Here is a 21,197-nt window from a genome sequence, read left to right as displayed (position 1 = left end):
CCTGCTTTAAAACCTGCAAACCTGATGTGTTTAAATCCTGAGGAAAATATAAAACAACTACCACACTACTATCTAGTCATTTTACATTTTCTAAAATTTGAATTTAAGTCATTTTCTGTTCAAGTTTTCTAAAGATAAGCATGAAAATTATGAAGTACTAGCTAGCTACTTCCTATTTTCTGACTCATTATTCTACTGGAAAATCTAACTACAAAACAGGAATTCACAGAGAAGCATTATAGATTTGTGAAACGTGTTCAATAGTCAACCAATATGTTAGGAGATTTTACCTTCACAAATCCTATTGATAGAGGACACAGAACACTCCAGACCTGGAGGATCTGGGGAGCAAGGACTTGAATAAAGTCTAGGTCCCTAAGCTCTGAGCAGAATTGCACTGAATCACAAGACCAGAAAATAAATAGTTCAGTATCGTTTCATTTTTTAAATTTTTTAAAAGATTTATTTATTTATTTTTGAGAGAGAGAAAGAGAGGGTACAAGTCGGGAGGAGGGGCAGAGGGAGAAGCAGGCTTCCCATTGAGCAGGGAACCCGACGTGGTACTCAATCCCAGAGATCCCTGGGATCATGACATGGAACTGAGGGTAGATGTTTAACTGACTGAGCCACCCAGGTGCCCATCAGTATTGTTTTAAAGGCAGGGGTAAGTAGGTGAGTGGGGGGGTGAGGACAGCAAGAGAGGGAGCTTTTCCACTTCTCTCCTTAGTCATTGCAAGACTCCCAAGTTTCTTAATATTAACAAATAAATAGGTGTGTTTGCTAGGATTCTTCATGCTGTAAATAATGTCTTCTCTTACTTTGATTCCTGTGTAGACTGACAGCTGGATGTCATTTTAAATATGATAAAATGTTATTATAGTAATATTATATTATATATACCATGTAATACATATTATATATAATATATAATATAATATAATAATATATAATAATTACTATGATATACAGTAATATAGTAAGTAGCATCTTATTCTAACAATCTCTAAGGATTTCCCAAATTACTACCTGTAACTCAAGATTCTTAGGTCTTAAATGGATGGGATATAGCTCGGAAATAAGCATTTCCTCTGTGAGTTAAATAACAAACCAGTTCAGAAAGGCACAAAGTCACTGGAAGAGACAGAGTGTGGCCGAACTGAAGGTCTTGACGTGATTAAAGGTAAGGGGCCAACCAGAAGTTGGGGTAGTGACACCAAGAACAGGGTGGAGTCTCAAAAGCAGACATGGTCCATCAAAGTACCATGGGCAGGAGATAGCATCCGGGACTCCTGCTATGTAAGGAAAGAGGACTTGACCATTGAGACCTAGAGGTGGGCATATCCCAGTGCATAGAAGAGTGCAGTTGTCCTGTGAACTCAGATACTAGCTCCCCCAATCTGATTCCAGGCTTGCCAGGAGTCCTAATAAGGATTCTCATAGGGTGAGCCTCTGAGGAGGGAGCATACTGACGGGAGGGTGCAAGTGTTTGTACCTCTTTGATAGTAAATTGTTCTCACGTAAATTACCAATACACTAATATATCTCTGATCTTGGTTAATATGGCATTGCCCCTGGAAGATGGAGCTTTTATGGCAAAAAAGGCACATGGTAATCATCAATGCTACCTATGGGATTGCAGATGATAGAAGGCACCACCTGAAGGAAGACATCTGCCTTCTTCAAATGCCCCACGTGCATGGTGTAATTGTGTTCTCTTTCTCTCTGCTGCATTTGTGAAAATAATGCTTCTTTGGCTACTATTGATTCCAAATCCTGACTGCATATTAGATTCATCTGAACTTAAAAAAAAAATCCAATTCCCAAGAGTGCCATCTCAGGCCAATTAAAGGTGGAAATCTCTGGACACTGGTTTGGTTTAAAAGCCGTCTGAGTGAGTTTAATAGCTTCTTAGCTCAGTGACTGATAGAGAAGAACATTTTCTGGTAGGATGAGCAAGGAGACATTCCCTAATATATTTTAGAAAAGATTTAAGGAGAATTTTACAGTTGAGGAAGCTGAACAGGTAACTGGGCCATGGTCTGAATCTGGAATTTCTTTTACAAAATATCAAGTTCTTTCTATGATATCTGGCAGAATGCAGAACATAAGGAAACAACTCTGCCAGATTCTAGTGAAGAGAGAAGGGAGACAGGAAAGGGAGGCAGAAAGGGCATCCAGAAAGACAGCCCAAGAAAAGACAAAGAGGTAGAGAAATTTGCGGGATGATCTGTGGAGCTGTCTTCAAAGTGTGTGCATAGGACTCACTGGGGCATGGCTGGAAGATGGTAGAGTTTTGTTTTGTTTTGTTTTTTATCTCTCTTTTTTACTTTTCCTTTTTTTTTTTTTTTTTTTTTGCATGTTTTACAAGGTGCAGGATCCACTGATATGGTAATATATGTATATAATTTATAATGAAATAAATACACATATAATGGAGTACATGCTCAAAAACTGTTTGCTGGTAGGGACAATTAGTTAGACAAGCCCAGAGTCCATTGTGTAGAGAGGATCTTCTCCACTAGGGCTGTGTACAGGCCCCTGCCTGGCCACAGGCACCAAATTACTGGCCACAGGCAGGGCACAGGCACAAGACATTCTCAAAACATTCTGCAGGTGTTACTGGTGTGGTGATGGCAACCTTAGGTTAAGAATCATTATTCTAGAACAGAGGTTCTTAAAGTATAGTCTGGAGATCTTCAGGGGTCCTTACGACTTTGTTAGGGACTCCACAAGGTTAAAAATTATGTTCATAACAATACTCAGGTGTTATTTGTCTTTCTTATTCTCAGACTCTCCTAAGTGTGCTGTGGAGTTTTCCCTAGGCTCTGTGACATGTAATGATATCATCGTTTTGGAAGCTGATGGAATTTTTGTTTATATATTCTGTGCTTTGACATGTTTTAGTTTTAACTTCTAAATGCTAAGTATAAATAGATATAACACACTTAAACAAAAGCTCTCTGGAGTCTTTAATAATTTTTAAGATGTAAAAGCGTCTGGTCGTTGCTTCCAAGCTTAGGTGTGCAGATAGGTAAGTTTATACGTGGCATGGCTCCATCAGTTTTGGCCATAAAATCACATAACATGGGATAATTCAAATGTGATTTTTTCAACATGCAGGAAGTAAATGAATGCAGGTGTCACTACTACCCCCTCTTAGCTGGGCAACTCATAGTTCCTTCGGGACTGCTCAGGGGACAGTGGCCTTTGATGTTGAGAAAGGCGGGAATAGTCATTCATGTATCAAATACTCATCAAACGAACTCCGAGTTTTCTTCCTTTCTTCCTGCACTCTCTGTTGCATGCAGCCAGCTTTGGGAAAGCCGTCAGGGAGTTTTAATTAGAGGAGACAGCTCACCAGGCCTCTGGTTTACAGGCACAGGTGAGCAGTCAAGTTGTGCGAGAGAGCAGGCTAGAAGTGAGAGTGGAGGCAAAAAGGCAGAAGGAAGCTAGGGACAAAGCCAGAGGAGCAGAAGTCTAGAGACAAGTGGATTTGAGAGACACTTTGCAAATAACACTTCCTAAAGTTTGGAGGTGGGAGGAGGGGGGAAAAGTCTAGAGTGGCTGGGAAGATAATGCTCTTTTCTGAGCATCGGAGGAAGGGGACAGGGATAGAACATTAAGAGTTCAATTTTGGATGACAGGAACTTCCACCCTTGTGGTGTGGGGGGTGATATTTGCAGTGCTGGAAGCAAAAATCAGTTCCTCCCAAGTCTTAATTCTCAGCTCTCTTTATGTTGAGGTTCTTGGCGTTTTTGGAAAATCATCCATTTCTTTGAGACTCTGAAGAAAGCCTCTGATTGGCTCCACTTCAGAAGAAAAATGAACACACCCGGACATAAAATTGTGCGTATGCCTTATAGGCATCCCCGTCTGCAGAGATCCATCCCTGCCGGGATCCCTTGCTGTCCTCCAAACCTGCCCCCTATGACCCTGTCTGTGGGTCATTCTTCTGAGTCAGAGATAATTTGCTAATTTTAAGTCACTTCCTATTTTAGAAATCCTGATGACTTATGGTCAAATGCTTATGTTCATCATGCTGATTGAAGAATTGTAGCATTTAATGCTGGGTGAGAAGTGGGAGGAAGAATGGACAAAAAGAAAAGAGCTGAATTTGAGGCTTTATGATTCCTCTGGGCTGGCATTCATATAGCTCACACAGGATGGGACTTGAAGGGACCCTGAGTGATTCTTGCCTCACTGAACCAGAATTAGATCCAAAGTACGTTATAGAATAAGTTAAGTGGCACCATAAGAAAGCAATCAGCCAAATCCAGAATGTGGGCCCTTCTACAGAAGAAAAGATCAAACTGCCCCAACAAATTAGTAGGATGACAAATTTAAAAAGAATGTTACAGAATAAAAGAGGCTTATGCTAACCCTAAAGCAATAGGACTATGTCTCCACAGTGGACAAGCTGAGAAGTTAGAATACATACTTAGTATTAGATGACACTAAAAATCACTTATCTAGGTGTAAAAATGATGGTTGTACTAAAACAAAACAAAAAAATGATGATCAATTAGAGATGCACACTGATGTATTTGTGGGTGTGAGGACACACATGGCTGGGATTTGCTTTGAAATCATCCAGAAGAAAAAGAGGGAATGAAAGATGAAACAAATCTGGCAAAATGCTGATCATTATCAAAACCAAGTAATGGACACATGAGGGTTCATTAAACTCTGCTTTCTTGTGTGTTAACATTTCCCGTAATAAGTTAACAAAAGATCACGAATGATTTGTCAAAGCATGGTTCTAAAATCTCGCTGATGATCAGAATCTCCTGGGGAGCTTTAAAAAAAAAAGATTCTGGAATCTGCAGTCCTCCTGAATCAAGCTTCTGGGGATATGTTTGGATTGGGTGGAAGAATGTGTCATTTTATAATTTCCCAGGCTTTTGGTGCTGTCAATCCTTGCAGCCACCATGGCCATCTGTCACCTCTTTTAAGGTCTGACCCAGGAAATCTTACACCAGGCTTCCCACCTCCCTCCTATTTCTTTCTTTCTAAGCCTCTCTCTGCTGCTCTCTCTTGCTTTCCTTTTCTGCACTGCAAGAAGGCCAAAGGCAGCAACCTTTGGAGGGGCTCAGGGACCTAATGTCTCCTGAGAATGGGACAGGTTGACGCTTCCCACTCCTGCCTGGGCCTCAGTGTCCCTGCAGTTGAACAATGCCTTACCCTCATGCCGTTATAATGTTCGCAGAGTTCTTACTCCATGGGGGTGGGACGCATGTCCACTATTCCGGGTGTACCTCGATATGAGGCTGTTTGGGAAACATAGCCTTAGTATTTGGGTCTCTTTCTCTGACCATTTGTAAGCAGAAAACATCAAAATCTGTTCTTAAATAATTTATTTTTTTAATATTGACTTTTGTGAAAAGTTACACATATTTAGGAAAACTTAAAGGAATCCAACAGAACAAACAGCTCTCTATCAGGGACAACTAAATGTGCAAATTTCAAATGCTTTCTAAAATAAGTATAAATAATTCCATTTTTCACATTAAGAATGAAAATATTGATACACACAAAATATTAAAATATTGACTTTAGAAGAACTACATGAACACTGATGTTTATTTGAGATCTTTAGAAAATATGATTAAAATTTATGTTGAGGAAATAGCACTCGAGGTGGCAAACATGTCAGGTAATACAAGTAAAGGCTGTGTAGAGTTACAGATTACTGATATTTTCAGGTCATAAGTTCCAGACACCCCCCCCCCCCCCAAAATAAATGGCAGCCTTTACCTCTGGGGACAATGTGTTTCCCCCTTTTTTTTCTTATAACAAGTATGACAGCAACACAGAGCAAACAGAGAAACTGCAGGCCAAGGACAAAAAGAAATTTCCTTATGCTCATGGTCACAGGGTTTTGCTGTCCCAGCGCAAAGGTGCCACTGGATGTGCGGTTGCTACCGGGACAGAGAGTTCAAACACAGCAAATAAAACTATCATTAAAGGTCACATTGTCCCAGTGACCTTCTCCAATCTCATCCCATTCGTTCCTAATTTTATCTCTAAAGAGGTAGGATATTCAAGGCATCTGTTTACTGCGGAAAGCAGTTACTTTTTTTTATTTTTATTTTTTTTTTCATTTGGCTAGCAAGAGCCTCTAACCCAAGTTTCATCAAGAAAAGCATGAGCTTTTAATGAATATACCTTTGGTGCAATTCCTTCTTTCTTAGGGAAGACAACCACAGTACATCAAAGAGACCAAATCCCCAAGGCACTCAGGTACTCGCCCAAAAGAGGACTGACTATGAATACGCTATTTCAAGAAGACACTACAGCAGACACTTTACCCAGGGCAGAAGAAACATCTTCATTTAAATAAACCTGAAGTTTGAAATAAAATAAATAAAGTGAATTATATAGACAATATACTTCACCACAATAAAAAAAATTCCCTCATACATAATATAAGGGTACATTATATATGTACACATTTTCATGCACACCTCAAGCTAACTTCTTTAGAAGTGAAGACAGTGATAACCAAGAGAGGCACACATCTTCCCACTAGAATGTTCTGATTTCTTCCAAGGTGCATACTGTAAAGAGCAGCTGGTTTGCTCTTCAGCGTGAACTGATTCCATCTCAGCAGCCTCAGAGCCACAGTCTGTGGACAGCTCGGTGTCTGCCCTGCTGTGTCCGCGGGAAATGGACGAGGCGGGGAGGGAAAGACCACTCACCACTGACACTGAATTTGTCCGTTCTCCCTGAGCTTCCTGAACTTGAGGGCCTGTGGGTGCGGCGAGTCAGCTCCGTGGCTCCAAGCCCGGCCAGAGTGGGGCGGTGCGGGTGAGGGGGGGGAAACGGCCTGGGATCCCCAACCCACCTGACCGAGCTTTTTCTCCCTTTTCTCCTGAGAAGATGATGTAGTCCCACCACACATTCCGAGTCCACGCAGTCCCTGCCCTTCCGCGTGGCAGGCGAGGTGGCGGGGGAAGAGCAGCAGCCCATCCGCCGCCCGTCACTGGCCTTGCTCTCGTTCCAAGGCCACTTGCGCAGGCTGGCCGCGACCGCGACCCGAGCTTCTCTTTGCTCCCCTGCTTGAAGCCGCCCGCAGCTCGCTGCGGCTAGCACCATTGCCTGCTGAGGCTTGAGGTCCCCGGGGCCCCTCTGCACCCCTCAGCCGTACAGCTGCTTGAACTGGAAGCACTCGTTGCAGTAGCCGCTACATTTGGCGTTGCCGAAGTGATCGCAGGCGGGGGCCCGGCAGCGCTGTTTGGGGGCCTCCTCGGGAACTGGCTCGCCCCGGTGGGCCCCCGCGCCCACGCGCTGGCCGAGGTGCTGGCACTCCATGCACAGCTCCTCGCTGCGGCACGCCAGGATGTTCTTGCAGGAGGCCCGGGCACACTTGGGCCTGGAGGCGCTCGCTGTGCTTCGAGTCGCGTCTCTGCGCTGGCTCGTTCTCTGAATGGAAAGAGCAGAGAGAACTGTTGGCCAGTTGCTCAGGGAGAGCACCAGGTAATCTCCTCTGCCTGCACGGGTGTTACCAAGAACTCTGTGGGGTGGAGAGCCACTGCCTGACCCAGGGAGCTGCACGTGCTGTCTGGGACTGGATGCTCGCCAAAGATGCCTCCTCCCAGTCCCGTGAGAGCACACTGAGTGCAACCAAGGAGCACCTGACCTGGAGGCCTGCGAAGGCTGGCCCAGCTAGCCTCCGCTTGTGTTAGTGAGAAGCTGGCCTTCCCCAGACAGACTCCCTACCATGCTGTAAACAACAGGAGAGGCAACCATCAGCCTAAGGTGGCTTTTCTCCTGTGCCACTGTGTGCAGGCATGTGGGCTACTCTGCCTGCTCCTCCTGTCTCCTGATAAAGGACTACTTGCCAAAGTCTGCTGGCCACTCAGATCCCTGTGCTGCTACAAATCAAAAAGTCTCTGTTTGGCATCAGGCTTTTTAGAGACTTTAAGAGGTTTTATTCTATGGCTGATTCGATTTACTTTCTAAATGAATTCTATAGTACAGTTAGGCCACGAAAATCAAGTGCAGTACCTACTGCACTTCCAACCCTGGGGGCTACAGGAACTTCTCCGCCCACCAAAACCCCCCCAAGGTTCTTCCCCGGAACTTGGCAGGGAGGAAAGTCCGCTGTCTCAGTGGGAAGAAGTGGCTCCAGTGAGGAGGGCTGGCCCCATGGGGGAGGGGAAGTACCTCAAAATGTCTCACCAGTTGCTCTTCGGTCCTTTTGGCTTCGTGAAATCTCTGACTCTGAGCTTCGATGAAACACTTTTGACAGTATCCTTCAAACACGGTGCTTCCCAGGGTGCCACATTCCCTTCCCAGGCAGGGGACAGCATTCTGGAACCTGGGGGCCGTGGGACTGGCTTTCGTGGAGGCAGGGACAAAATCTGAAAGAGAGTTGGAGCTCATCAGTGCTACAGGTGGTCTCCAAGCAGAGAGAGAGAGAGAGAGAGAGAGAGAGAGAGAGACTGCCAGGTTCTGGATATAGGTTAGGGAACCCTGGGCTGTGCATACATGAGCACGGCCTTTTCTAAATTCAGTCAAAGAAAAAAAAGGATAATAATGCCATTATGGAAACATCTTTGACTTTACAGACCGTTCATTTTTGAACGTGCTGCACAGGCCAGGCATGGTAACAGAACAGAGACACTAACTGCCCATCGGTCCTTCTTCAAACGAGAGGTTTCTAAAACCAACTGCATTTTCTCAGGGTCAGCGGAGACTTCCCTCTCTTCAGCTACTGCCCATCAACTCTGGACTTCTATTACATCTACATGTCCAAAGAAGTCTTGTTTAAACTCTGCCTCACAAATGCCAGATGCTAAATGACCATGTGAAATAAAATTCTATGAACTCTACCTAGGAGGGGCTGTAGGACTTTGGAAAGTGGTTTTCTGTGTCTTTTGCCTCCAAGTGACCATCTCTCTGAGCCAGCTGCACTCTCCCCCGCCGCCCAGAGGGGCTGCTTTCTGGCAGCTCCGGAGCAAAACTGCTTCTAGCCCAGGGGTTTAGAAACGGGGCTTAGGAAATCCGTCAGTTCACTCACGTTTGTTTTCTCTGTACTCGATGAAACACAGCGTGCAGAAGCCTTTGTTTTCTGGAGTCCCGAAATACATGCAGCCAGCTTTTCTGCACTTGCTGGTCCCCGTCCTGTCCCCTGGAGTCCGTGTGGCCTGAGAGAGGCAGCCGGAGGGAGCCTCGGTCCCGGCTCTATGGCAAGAATGTGTGGAGAGACTCTGGACGAGCTGTGAGGGGTCTGACTTGGACCTCTGGTGACAGGAAGGAGGGACGCTGGAGCTGAGGCCCGAGGAGGGCTCTGCTGTAGTCCTTTTGAAGCAAGTACTGCAGATCCCATTAAACGTCCTGGTGACGTCCTGCAGGCAGGCTCGGCACTTACCGGGGTCCAAGTGCCTCGTGCTGTCCGAGGGGTGGCCCGCGCCCAGCTGCCGAGCGTTGTGGCAGCGCTCACAAAATCCATTGTGCTGCACGTTCAGTGTGAAAGGGCAGCCAGGGCTCCTGCACTTCATAGCGGTGGTCTCGCTGAACAGAAAGAGACTGGGCGCCGTCGGAGGGGCCGAACGAGGCCCCCCGGCTGGCTCTTCGGGGCTCCAGCCCATGGGCTCATAGGCCTCGCCCCGGGAGGGCCCGAGAGCCATACCAGGGAGCACCTCGGGGCCTGGCTTGGAGTGCAGCTTTGAGGGTTTGCTTTGGGTCTTTTGCCGCCTCTCTGAGCACTCGTGGCACAGAGGCTGGGTGTTCACGGACATGAAGAAAGGACAGTTGGGTGTTTCACATTTTACGTCCATGAGCGAAAGCTGGGGAACGGAAGGTTCCAAAGGATTCTGAGCATGTATCTCTCTCCGTTCCTGCTCATTGTTCTCCTGCCATTTCTTGTACTCATGCTGGACAAGCTCAAAGTAATCATCTACCAGATTTATTTCTTTGGGTAAGTTGGCTTCATCTAGCCTAAAGACCAAAAAGAAAAATATGAGACTACACACAAACATGGATACACACAGAATTCTACATCATGAGCTCAGAGGCCAAACTCCTACAATGTGCATTATGGCAATAACTTGATAACCACTCACTGACATGCAGGCCAATGATCATGAGTCTACACTTCCAGCAGAGCACAGTCTAATACTGCTAAGGAGATTTCATTTTTTTTCAAGAACCACAGTCTTATTTAATCAATCTTGGTCCACTCCAAATTACTGATAATTCTAAAGAAAGGGCTATTCTGGGGACGCTGTTACATTTGACTCTTTTAAAAACTCACTTTTACTTTTTAACTTCTCTGATGTCAAACATCTAGTAAAACATCATATAGCATGTTCATTTGGGACTAGTCTATGTTATAACTCAAACTACTTTGGGACATCGTCGCCTGTATTTTGGTGTTATTAATCTTAAACTGGCAGCTGGTGTCTATCAGCACGGACTGCCCTGCACAGTGACCAAGCAGTGGACATACCCCCAGGTGCTGTCCACTCACTTCCAAGCCTCTATCATGTGTCTGCCTCCCCCTATGGTGTATTTCAAGTCCTAACAAATAGGCATCTCTCCAACATAAAGCCAGTGTTTAAGATCTGGACACCCGCACTGCATGTCCTCTGGGTCTTGCCTCCACTTCCTATGGGGCAAAAATCATATGCATGCCCACATAAAGATGATCCACAACCCGACTGTGTCTGAGAAGTCTGTCCTTACCAAGAAGCCAAGAGAAAAAGGAGTCTGTTTCCAAGAATTTTCACTTGCTAGCCTATTACTAGGGCAATTAAATAAAACACAACAAAACTATCCTTGGTTCAAGAGACTTTAAAGCCACCATCTTGACTGTCAGTATCCAGCTATGCAGGAAAGTGACCATGGAGAAATTACTCATTCCCATGTGAAACCCAAGTTGGTATGGCCTCCCGTCATCCTCTCTGACTATATACACCACACTTGGATCTCTTGCACATTGGAGGAAACCGGCTTCAAATAACTTTACGGTTGAGCTCTGGGATGGCCTCAGCTTCTGTGGCGGAAGTAAAAGCAGCTGAAAATGACAAAGGACAGAGCTAAGGATAAACTCTTACTTTGCGGCATTGATCAAATGGGTGGTGCCGTGGTCCCAGCCTTGGACGGGGATTTCGATCACCATCAAATACTCTTTCAAGAGCTTCTCCTTCATCTCGTTTTCAGGATCTGTCAAAAAGTGAACTTTTAAGTCTTCAAATCTTCCTCGCTCTCTGTTAACAAGTGGAACAGCTCGGATTTCTGAGGGAAAGAAGCAACATATAAGTGACACATGATTCTACTAAATGAGATTATGTGTAAGGCTGCATATATAATGGTCACATTTCACAAACACGGAAAAAATATAAAAAAGGGTAGAAAAGTATCATCTAGTCACAATCAAATGCAGATGGGGAAACAAACTACACTAAACTTCAACATAAAATGCTTTGTATGTTCTGGAAGCTCAGAGAATATTAGGCAACCTGGAGGCAGTGGAACTCATTGGGTAAATCATCACACTTCCGAACCACACTGATCTGAGTCTGAGTCCTGGTTTTGGCCCTGTCAAGCTCTGTGATATCAGGGAAGTTACTGAACTTCTCTGAGCTTCAGGCATCTCTGTAAAACAAGGCTTCCAGTGCTTACGGTCCATAGGGACGCTGTGAGGATGAAATGAGATGAAATAAATGTCTACATTTATCCTCTAAAGCACTGCGCACACTGCCTCTTCCACGGGAAGCTATCCTAGTAATGGCTAACCTGATAGACACTGACTCTGGGCCAGGGCTCTGTGGGCCTCACTCTGTCATATGTCAAAGGGCGATGGTCACGTCACAGACCTCCTCCTTGCAGCTAAGCTGTGGGAAGTGCTTTCCAAGCCATACACAAAGATGGCGGGATTACTGCCACGGCATTACTGTTGCTAACCAGGCACGTGACGGAACACTGTATTCACATGCAAATAATAAACATAAATGAGGCTCTTGCCAGAGGGCCCCAAAGAGCCCAGCGGTCAGTGGGAACAGGGCGTCTCACTATCTAGCAGCAGTTACAAATGTGAATCCATGCTGTGTTCTCACCAGGTCCGCTGTCCTTCAGGGTCACCAGGGGTACAAAGTGCTGGCTGTCATAGCCGAGAATGATGGGGTATCGGTAGCACTCCTGGGCTGGCCAGTGGAGAGGCAGGTAAATCCCGCCCACCTTCAAGGGAGCGAAATTGGAACCCGATTCCAAACTTCTCAGCATTTTGTCTGTTTAGGGAAAGAGCAAGCAAATTCCCTTCAGCTATTATTGCTGGTGACCCTGGTAGCCTGAGATAGGCTCAGTTTTTCTGAAGAGCTAACAGAAGCCGACCAGCTCTCGAATACAAATAAGCAACCTGCAGCTCTCACCTGAGATGACAATGATTGGTCTTCTGAGGATGTTGCAAAGGACAAATATGTGTATTTCTTCCAGTGAGTTATACTGAAGTCCACCTCGGGCCACGGGTGTGTCTGTGGATGCCATTTTGATTAGGCTATCCCATTCATCAGTCCAATTCTAGGAAGTGGGTAAAGGGGAAATTGGGAGTGAATGAACTACGCATTAAAAAGTCAGTCGGACTTTGCTCTACAATTATTCATTTATATAACCTGGCTTGCTTTTCCCCTTTCTGGAAATCATCATTTGAGTGATCACTCTTTTTTTCCCCAGTTTGGTTTTCTTCCTTTACTTTCCACTAGAAGGCCAACTTAGAAGTGGGGGAGGATGGGGACAGCACCTGATTTCAAAAAAATCCCTGATGAGGCATAACACCAAAGCCCCTTATCCAAATGTTCACAAAAATTCCAAGCCTGTGACTGAGAATGGTGAGCCCCACGTCTGAATTTGAGTGGCAGGCTCGGTAAAGCATGCAAAGGGCAATCAGATGGGAAAGCAACCAAAACACCACAGGAAAGGCCAAGTAGCCCTTCTGCTAAAAAGAGATCCACAGCTGGGAATCTGCTGCCTGGAAACCTCCCAGCAGTGACAAAAGCCTCCTGTTCATCCCACAGGAGGTTTCAGGTATTTTCCATGGACTGCGCTCTGCTTAGCCAAGTTCACGTGACCTAGGAAGTCATATGGTCCTCGAGAGTGGGGGCTGGCCCGAGAGGCACTTCACCCACCATGGAGCTCTATTGATAGATATTTATGGGGGAACAAAACATACCCGAGTGTCGTAGCAAAGCCCCGTTTCCACAAATTCCTGGGATTTAAGAGACTCCAGCTGCCAGCGGAATTTAAAGTTGCATGTATCGGTCTCCTTGAGAGTGCTGAAGAGAGCCTTCCTCAGGACCAGGTCTGTGTCCTGAACACCCCACATATACTGAGAAGCAGCGTGCATGAGGCAGTTTCCATCACCTGGGGAAGAAGCCATACACATCAAAGGCCTAGCAAAAGTTTTTAGAATGCACTAGCCCTGCTGCTAGTACAGGGGACCCAGTAGGGACATGTGAGAAATGCAAACGGTTTAATTTCTTATTCCAACAGCCAACTGAGAACATTTCACAAGGGGATGACAGCTTTAGGGAAAAAAACCACTCTTTCCACTCTTAATTTTAACATTGGACAGAACAAAGGGGCCAGGAACTGATTATCAGGGGACCTTGGTTCTAGCCTGGCTTGCCCTAACTGGTTTAGGTGTGACCTTGGGGAAAATTCCTCAGCTTTTGAGTGTTGCTTTTTTTTTCTTCTTTGTGATATGAGGGTATTGGGTTATGATCTCTAAAGTCTGTCCCGTTCTAGCATTCCTTGATGTTTTGGCTAAGACACTGGCACTATTACTCCGTGGCTCTAGAGAGAACATATGGGGTATGGTGCACAAACCAGGAAGCTGGCTTGGCTCCGCTTACTAGACAGGGACGGTCTGGCTATGACTCAGTGGTAAATGACTTGACCATTCCACTGAGGCCTCTGGGGCCTGGGAGTTTCCTCTCCTGGTTTATCAAGTGGGATCGAGAACACCGCATTACCTCCTCAGCCTGCCTTTGAGCATTGTGAGAAACAGGTCTAATTTTACTCCATGAATTTGTTACTTTCACAGGCCAAAACCCACAATTCAAGAGGCTGCCCTTGTGTCTAACCTCCAAACAATAAACATTTGGGAGGAATGTTTAATATCAAAAAAGTCTACTCCTTAGTAACTCGTGGCCAAGTGCACCGCTGCTTTTACGAACAGTTCAACTGTTTTCTTACATTACTCTACAAGTAGGGCTATCGTTTTCTGAAGCTTTTAGCAAATCTTAAGTACACTCAAACTGTAAAAAGCAAAAACAAAACAACAAAGAAAACCCCTCAAGCATATATACCCATCTACAACTCCTATCCCTGCAATTCATACATAGGGAAAAACGAGCTAAGTAAGTATTCACAAGAATGAACAAAACAGATCGCTTAGCCTTTTGTCTTGGCAGAAGTGTGGCAACGATTGCATTCTGTTGAAATTTCCCCTTTGCAAAATCTAGAGCAAAGATAAGGCTTTTTTTCTTCTTCTTGTGCTTACTTTCAGTTCTTTATTGAGATGCACCCGTACAAAATTCCCTAAGCAACATCTGGAATTCCCCAGTGCTAAGTTATTTGACTAGCAATTGAGCAACAGCTATTGTACTTTTTGTTCTGGTGTGTAGACATTTAAACTGCGAAGGGCGCCCTGGACTTTCCAAGTGGGTGTGGTCAGGGTGAGCTGGAATAGGGCTACTCATTATACAAGTGAAATCGCGGCAGCCAATAGACGCTGGAATTTTTCACTTGAAGTTTCAATTTTATGCCACCTACTCCCTTCCTCATTCACCGCAGTCTCATATCCTCAAATGCAAACTTATGAATCACCCCCTCCCCAAAGAGACCGCTGACTTTGTACAACCCTCCTGAGGGGCTGGGGGTTTAAAAAAAAAAAAAAAAGGTGCTTAATAAAAGCCAGAGAGTAAAAGTCGCTTTGTCTATCCTCCCCAATATCTTCTCTTCCTTTTCCAGAATTTTAAGGAATTTTCTTGAAAGTGGGGAAATAAGAAGATCTGAGTCCCACATTCCTATTTCCCCAAAAATGTTATCAAAACGCATTTGCTTTTGTAGCTTTATTTGTAGCATGAATCCTTGTAGACTTTAATGACATACCTTTGCAAAACAAGAATTTACTATTTGTATTCATTATTTTCTCAAGGAGTAAGTTCAACCTAAAATGTCAGTTAATTCTGTTAATGATAAGAAGGTTTTCCTCTTCCTACCACATTTCTCGTTTGGCAGAATCTCTCTGTTTCCAACTCTCCCAGAGTTTACTCCATTCCTTTTTTGTAACAAAATGGGAAAGAGCTAAAACCACAAACTGTCAGGAATATAAACCCCTTGATGATGACTTAACATAATTACCCACTTCTACGCATCACTTGATTTAAGGCCAAGAAAAATGTAAACATTAGCTCTTCCCAGTTTTCATTCTACCTTTGTTTCTAAGAATCTGGGCTTCAAAAGTAGAGGCAAGATGTTCAAGTAATGCACCAGAACCAACTGCCCTCACTGAACACCACAAAATACCTATCTCCAGGCACTCCACGCTGCCCAAATCAAAAATGGCCAAAGTGAATGTACCAACTAAGTTAATTAATATTCTCATCCTCTCATTGTCAACAAGGATTTCTGTGCTTGGATGTATTAATTTGATCAAGGTGATCTTAAAGAAGGATGGTTACTTATATAAGAACCTGATTCCTGCCCTCATCTAGACTATAAGCATGTAACTGATCATGGACAGTCTACTTGCTTCTTGTAATAATCAGCGACATTATAATGCAGGATTTTGTATCTACCTGAAACAGTGTGCTTGGATGTGGCCATGATGCACACACTCTTGCTCGAAGGAAACAATCAAAAGGCAAAACAGTAAAGTTTAGAACAGGAAACAGCTATTAGTGGTAAAGGGCCATTGAGCAGATACACACAGATAGCAAGAAATTCAGAACTAGGAATCCCTAAACATAATGAAGTAAAGCTGTAAAGTTTGTGCTAAAAATCTCAAGTATCTTTCCACTTCATGTCATGGGACCAAAACCAACAGAACCTAGGTAAGGGAGAGAGAGGCAGGCAACAGCCATTCACTGGTTAACCCACAAAATGCCATCAGTTCAAGTCGTGTAAGGTCATCATTACGAGCATCTTCTAATGACAGTGGGAAACAATAGTAATACTAGTTTTCACACCATGCTTTCCTTTTGAACTTAAAGCCTTTTAATGTTTCCATTACTGGCCAGGAAAGGGTATTTTACAAATGATTATACAAACAGCCACAAAAATTAGACACCCAAGTCCCTCAATGGGAGGCATGGTATTTTGGAATGCATTCTTCAAGTCTCAGTGCCTCTGCTCTCTAATACACACAATTACAAAATATCCTTCGTAAAAATATTGGCAAAACCAACTTGTTTTTAATAACATGTCTTTCAGAGAGTATTCTATATTAAGGGGTCTGTGCTCTCCAGAGACTTGAATTTGGGCCAGCGCTATCAGAATTGAATGAATGGGGACCCAGCACGGTGGGAGCCAAGCCTTAGACAAATCTTCTTACCATTTGTTTTCAGTGCCACCAGCTTCCTGACTTCTCGACACCAGTTGAGCTTCTTCTGGCTTTCGAGGGAGGCCTGGATGTTTCTGTCAATGAGAGCTTTGTGGATGATCTCCCGAAACTGTGGACAAAACTGGCAAGTTCTGAACATTTCTAGTGTGTATCGGTGCATGGATTTAAAATGGTGAATGATCCCATTGGTAGGCTTAAATATATCTTCCGGAGTTCTCTCTCGTATCTTCACAGCTTTCCGCATGTTGCTCAAATACAAAGCCTGGGGAAGGAGCTGTTCAGCCATTGTGCTCTGCGATACCTGAAGAGGAGGGGGAGAAAAACCCATTCCGTTAGTCCGCCTTTGATACCACTCCTATATACCTGCCTGCAGGAAACCCCAGCGTTTGATCTTGTCATTACCCTAATCTGTAGGCAAAAGATCTTAGTCACCTCTACTCCCAGGATACTAGCTGGCCCCCAAGATTAACTCACACTGGACTGTTTTAAGTTACATCACTTTTAAAGATTAGTCTAAACAAGAGAAGGAAGGCGGAGAGTGGGTCCTGAGGAGGAGGGGAATAACCCGCGTTTTTAGTAACGTTTGTCAGGGAGCCAAGCCTCTCTGTCAGCAACAGGTACTGCACCTCATCACCGGCAAGCTCCCCTAGCATTCTCATGGCACCCTGACGCCACAGCCACTGGGTCTTTGGAGCCCTGAATGCCAGTGAAGGACACAAGGCAGCCTGGGCAAGTCTGTAACTCCTCCCCTAAGACCATGGTTCAGCAGTCCTTGCTCTCTGGCAGTTCCTTGATTTTTCCTTCAAGCCCTCCCTCCCTATACTACAAAAAAAAAAGCTTTGTGAAAAACCTTGCAATTTTACGTTGTTACCTAGGCTTCTGATTAGAGTTTCCTCTTCAGTCCCAAGGAGAAGTATTTATAAAGAGCTCATTTGCAAAATATATTACAATATTTATAAAGGTGAAAAAAGCCTATTTCCAGTAAAATGCTTTGCAATTTTAAGAGCAAATAGTAAGTCTTTTGGAACCCTCTCTGTTAACTTTACAACATCAGAATAAGAAATAGAATTGTAATGTTAAGAGAAGGATAAATTTCACACTTCCAAGAACAGGCATTAGAGTTCTACTATTCCAACGCAACTGCCAACCACATTTATTATTATCCGCCAGGGACCAACACTCAGATGCATTTCCCACCCTGTCTTCGTGCTGAAATCTTCAAGCATAATCCGCTGGTGGAAAGAAATCAACGTCTGGAAGCAGGCAAGGAAAGATGGCCAGGAACACTCAGGACAAATGAAGGAAGCTGAGGGCAAAACCCAGCATCTACAACCCATCCCAACAGCCTGGGTTGTTGTGAATTGACACAACATGGTATCCTCGCAGTTTGGGGTTGTGTGGAAAGCCAGCTGTCATTCACAAGCCTCAGCAGGGTGCCTCAGCATACATCTTGGTTTCCAAGATGAAGACAGAGATGGTTGCAGAGCATGAAGATATTCCCTAGGGAGTTTCATGATGATTGTTAATCTCGCTCCTGCATCATACTATTTACCAGGGCAAGCTTTTAGTTGAGGAAGACCTGAAACCTATGTAGAAGTGAGAAGAAACCTAGATTTTTAGGGAAGTCTTTCCTACGTGAGTCTAGGCTCTCTTAAAGCCATTGATGAAGCAGTTTAAATTCTTGCGGTCCACTCAAAGCAGAGAGGCTGGACTAGATGACCCCAAGGTTGCTTTCTGGTGATAGCTCTGGATCAGGATTCCTAATCAGATTGCCAGTGAGGCCTGGGAGACGTAATTCTCTGGGTCAGTTGATAATCTTTCCTTTGACGTCAGACATCCCCTGGAGGTGGAACTGGGCAAAATTAGAGCAGGACCATAAGCACAATGAAGGGATAAAAACATTACACCCACCTCCACTTCATGGCAGGGCCAAAGTCTCGCAATGTCATTCATTCATCTGTCCATCACTCAAAAAGCACTACCTGACCACCTACTAAAAGTAGAGTGCCATGTTTGATGCTGGGGCTAAAAAACCCAAGATGACCTTATTCCCTGTCTGCAGGCAAAGCCACAGAAGTACACGTTCCGCTCAGGTTCCACACCAGCCAAGGCAGACAGCTTTGCCAACGCGCCAGATCTTCCGACACCTGCCCCTCGCTATTCCCACAGCACCACCTCTGCGGCTGCAATGCCTGCTGCTCTCAGATGAGACGAGGCGGGGAGTAAAAAGATCACACAAGCTAGGTGTTGCTTTTTTGTTTTCCTGAGTCTTCTAATATTCTCTTCTCACTCTAAGACCTTCCAGCCAAGACCTCAAATAGTGAGAGCTGTAAGCCATAACCAAGACATGCAAATGTCCCTACCAGATAGCCCACGGTCCTCTCATTCATAGGTTTGGCTTTGCACAGACTGTAAGAATTCCTTCAAAGAATCAAAACCCACCATCCAAATTCCCAGTTCTCCGATTTCCCCACATTTAAGATTAGGGAATAAATACTCCAGACCTATGATGGTAATGTCCTTACAGTTAAAGACAGACGCTATCACCCTTAACATTTCTTTTACATTTGTTACCTCACTGACTTTTTTAAAGATTTTATTTATTTATTTGACAGAGAGATCACAAACAGGCAGAGAGGCAGGCAGAGAGAGAGGAGGAAGCAGATTCCCTGCTGAGCAGAGAGCCCGATGCAGGGCTAGATCCCAGGACCCTGAGATCATGACCTGAGCTGAAGGCAACAGCTTAACCCACTGAGCCACCCAGACGCCCCCTCACTGACTTTTTATGCACAAATGCCTCATCAAATTTTTGCAAAGGATCCCTCCGAAAATTCGAAAATTGTACAAAGAATCACAGAAATCAAAGCAGCCCCTTAGACAATGAGAACGCGGCAGTAAGCGGCTGCTCAACAATTAGGGACACAGGGGTTTTGGTTTAATCCACAATGGTCTTCCCAGATGCTGCCCTGAGTCCCTTGACCAGAGACCAGCTTTCTAAGGAAAGAAGATCAGAGGCAGGGAGAACTGAAAACAAAGCGATCTCCGAAGAGCTGAGCTCCTTCCTTACTTAATACCACTGCTTTCCTGAGAGGCCAGGTGGCAGGATGTGGGACAACCCGGGTTGACAAAGACTGTCTGACTGTGGGGCAGGGGCTGGGGCAGGGGCCTGCAGATCACTGTGAACTGGAGCAGCCGAAAAGCAGGCCGACGGCCCACTTTAACATGCACACTTCTCTTGCATGGCTGCCACTGAGGAGCTACACTGTCCCTGGACCCCACCCACCTCCCCGCACTTCACTCCCAGTGTCTGCAAGCTGTCCCCGGACAGGCGGGCTGGCGGAGTCCTCCACCCCCGCCCGGTTTCGTGGCCTTCCAGACATCCCGCGGGCGGTGGGGTGCTTCTGCACAATCTGGGAAGAAGCCATAGCGGTTCTGCAAGGTCTACGTGTCCAACAGCATCCAGAGCTCGATTTAAAAATACGAAAGGCACGAAAAAGAGCCAAACACCAAGGACCCCCCGACCTGGGAGTCCGGAGGCTACTCGCCAGGAGTCTGCTACAGCTTAAGTTCTTTGCAGTATTTAAAAGAAACAGTTGGCTGGACAGGATTCCAGAGCTGTCACCCCAACATCTGGCGCGGCGACCTAGACTCCTAGCATTTCAAAACTCACAGTGGGCACAAACGGCCAACAAACTCCCTTCCAGGACCGCTGCTGCCAAACCCATGCCAGGTAGACGGCGCCAGCCCGCGAGTCGCTGCCGATTACACACCCGCAGCCCCCGACCCCGCCGAGCCGTGGCAGACGGCAACGGGACGCGGCGGTTACCTGTCCCGGCCGCGCGTTCCTCTTCCGAAGTCCCAAGTCCAGGTCAGGGCAGGCGCGCGCTGCAGGCGGGGTTCGGGGCCGCGCGGAGGAGGCGCCCCATGGACGCCGGGGCTCGGCGCTCGCTCGCTGGCCCGGCCGGGGGTGGGGATGGCGCCCGCTGCCTCCCTCCGCCACCGCCGCCGCACTTCTCCCGGCGGCTGCTGTCACCGCTCCGCCCCCACGGGCTCCGAGCTCGCTGCACTTGGCCCGCTGCGAAGACTGCAGACTGCCAGTTCTCTTTTTCCCTTTCTGTTTTACCGCCGGCGGAGAGCGGGGATTTCCACGCGGGGACTTTCCAGTCACGTGACGCCCGGCCCGGCGCCGAGGGCCGCACGTCGCCGGCCGCCAGGGGGCGCAGAGGGCTCGGGAGGCTCCAGGGGTGCTGGAGGCCAGCGGCGCCCCGCCCCGCCCCGCGCGAGAAACTCCTGAGTCCCGCCCCCGGGTGTCCCCGCGTGAGTCACCTGGGCATTTCGGAAGCTGACCCAACGTCACATCCATGTGGAAATCGCGATGATGGGAACTGGAAATGAAATAGGTTCTTTTTTCTCAGCCGTTTTTCTGCAGAAAATCACCAACTGTGAAGAACAAGAAGGGAAATAATAAAGAAAGAATACCCTAAAAACCACCCGGGCGTCCGGGACCGCAGGGACCGCAGGCCTCGGATCGGGTTTGAAAAGCTGGGGCTGTGCACGTGATGAGCTCCTAAGGGAGAGCCCTACTCTGGGCCCGGGTGGGGATTTCGAGAAAAGAAAGAGGTCACGGGCC

At 46.1% G+C, this 21,197-nt stretch overlaps 1 protein-coding gene across 4 annotated transcripts; it reads right to left on the bottom strand.

Annotated features, from left to right (window-relative positions):
• Window positions 1-5,337: 5,337 nt before the first annotated feature.
• TNFAIP3 (TNF alpha induced protein 3) lies at window positions 5,338-20,692 on the bottom strand. 4 transcript variants are annotated; one of them, XM_059400805.1, is made up of 9 exons: window positions 20,394-20,692; window positions 16,559-16,868; window positions 13,172-13,362; window positions 12,375-12,522; window positions 12,063-12,233; window positions 11,061-11,241; window positions 9,023-9,942; window positions 8,167-8,363; window positions 5,338-7,422 (listed from the first exon to the last, which is right to left on the bottom strand). In XM_059400805.1, the coding sequence occupies exons 2-9, from the start codon at window positions 16,851-16,853 to the stop codon at window positions 7,138-7,140; spliced, it is 2,388 nt and encodes a 795-aa protein (XP_059256788.1). In that variant the 5' UTR covers window positions 16,854-16,868; window positions 20,394-20,692; the 3' UTR covers window positions 5,338-7,137. The 4 variants fall into 4 exon arrangements, with proteins under 4 accessions (XP_059256788.1, XP_059256789.1, XP_059256787.1 ...); XM_059400806.1 differs by lacking the exon at window positions 20,394-20,692 and adding an exon at window positions 17,765-19,020; XM_059400804.1 differs by lacking the exon at window positions 20,394-20,692 and adding an exon at window positions 17,194-17,376.
• Window positions 20,693-21,197: the final 505 nt, after the last annotated feature.

Source organism: Mustela nigripes, chromosome 5, assembly GCF_022355385.1.
Source record: "Mustela nigripes isolate SB6536 chromosome 5, MUSNIG.SB6536, whole genome shotgun sequence".
NCBI classification, from domain to species: Eukaryota; Metazoa; Chordata; class Mammalia; order Carnivora; family Mustelidae; genus Mustela; species Mustela nigripes.
This window is presented reverse-complemented; position numbering and strand designations above follow the sequence as displayed.

Bases quoted from the DNA above. Each gene is read 5' to 3' on its own strand.
- TNFAIP3 (XM_059400804.1), bottom strand. From the start codon at position 17,226: ATGAGAATGCTAGGGGAGCTTGCCGGTGATGAG. The intron at 12,523-13,171 runs GTATGTTTTGTT...CCCACTTCCTAG, and splicing joins GGCTTTGCTACGACACTCGG to AATTGGACTGATGAATGGGA. The intron at 9,943-11,060 runs GTAAGAGTTTAT...TTTGGTCTTTAG, and splicing joins CATTTGATCAATGCCGCAAA to GCTAGATGAAGCCAACTTAC.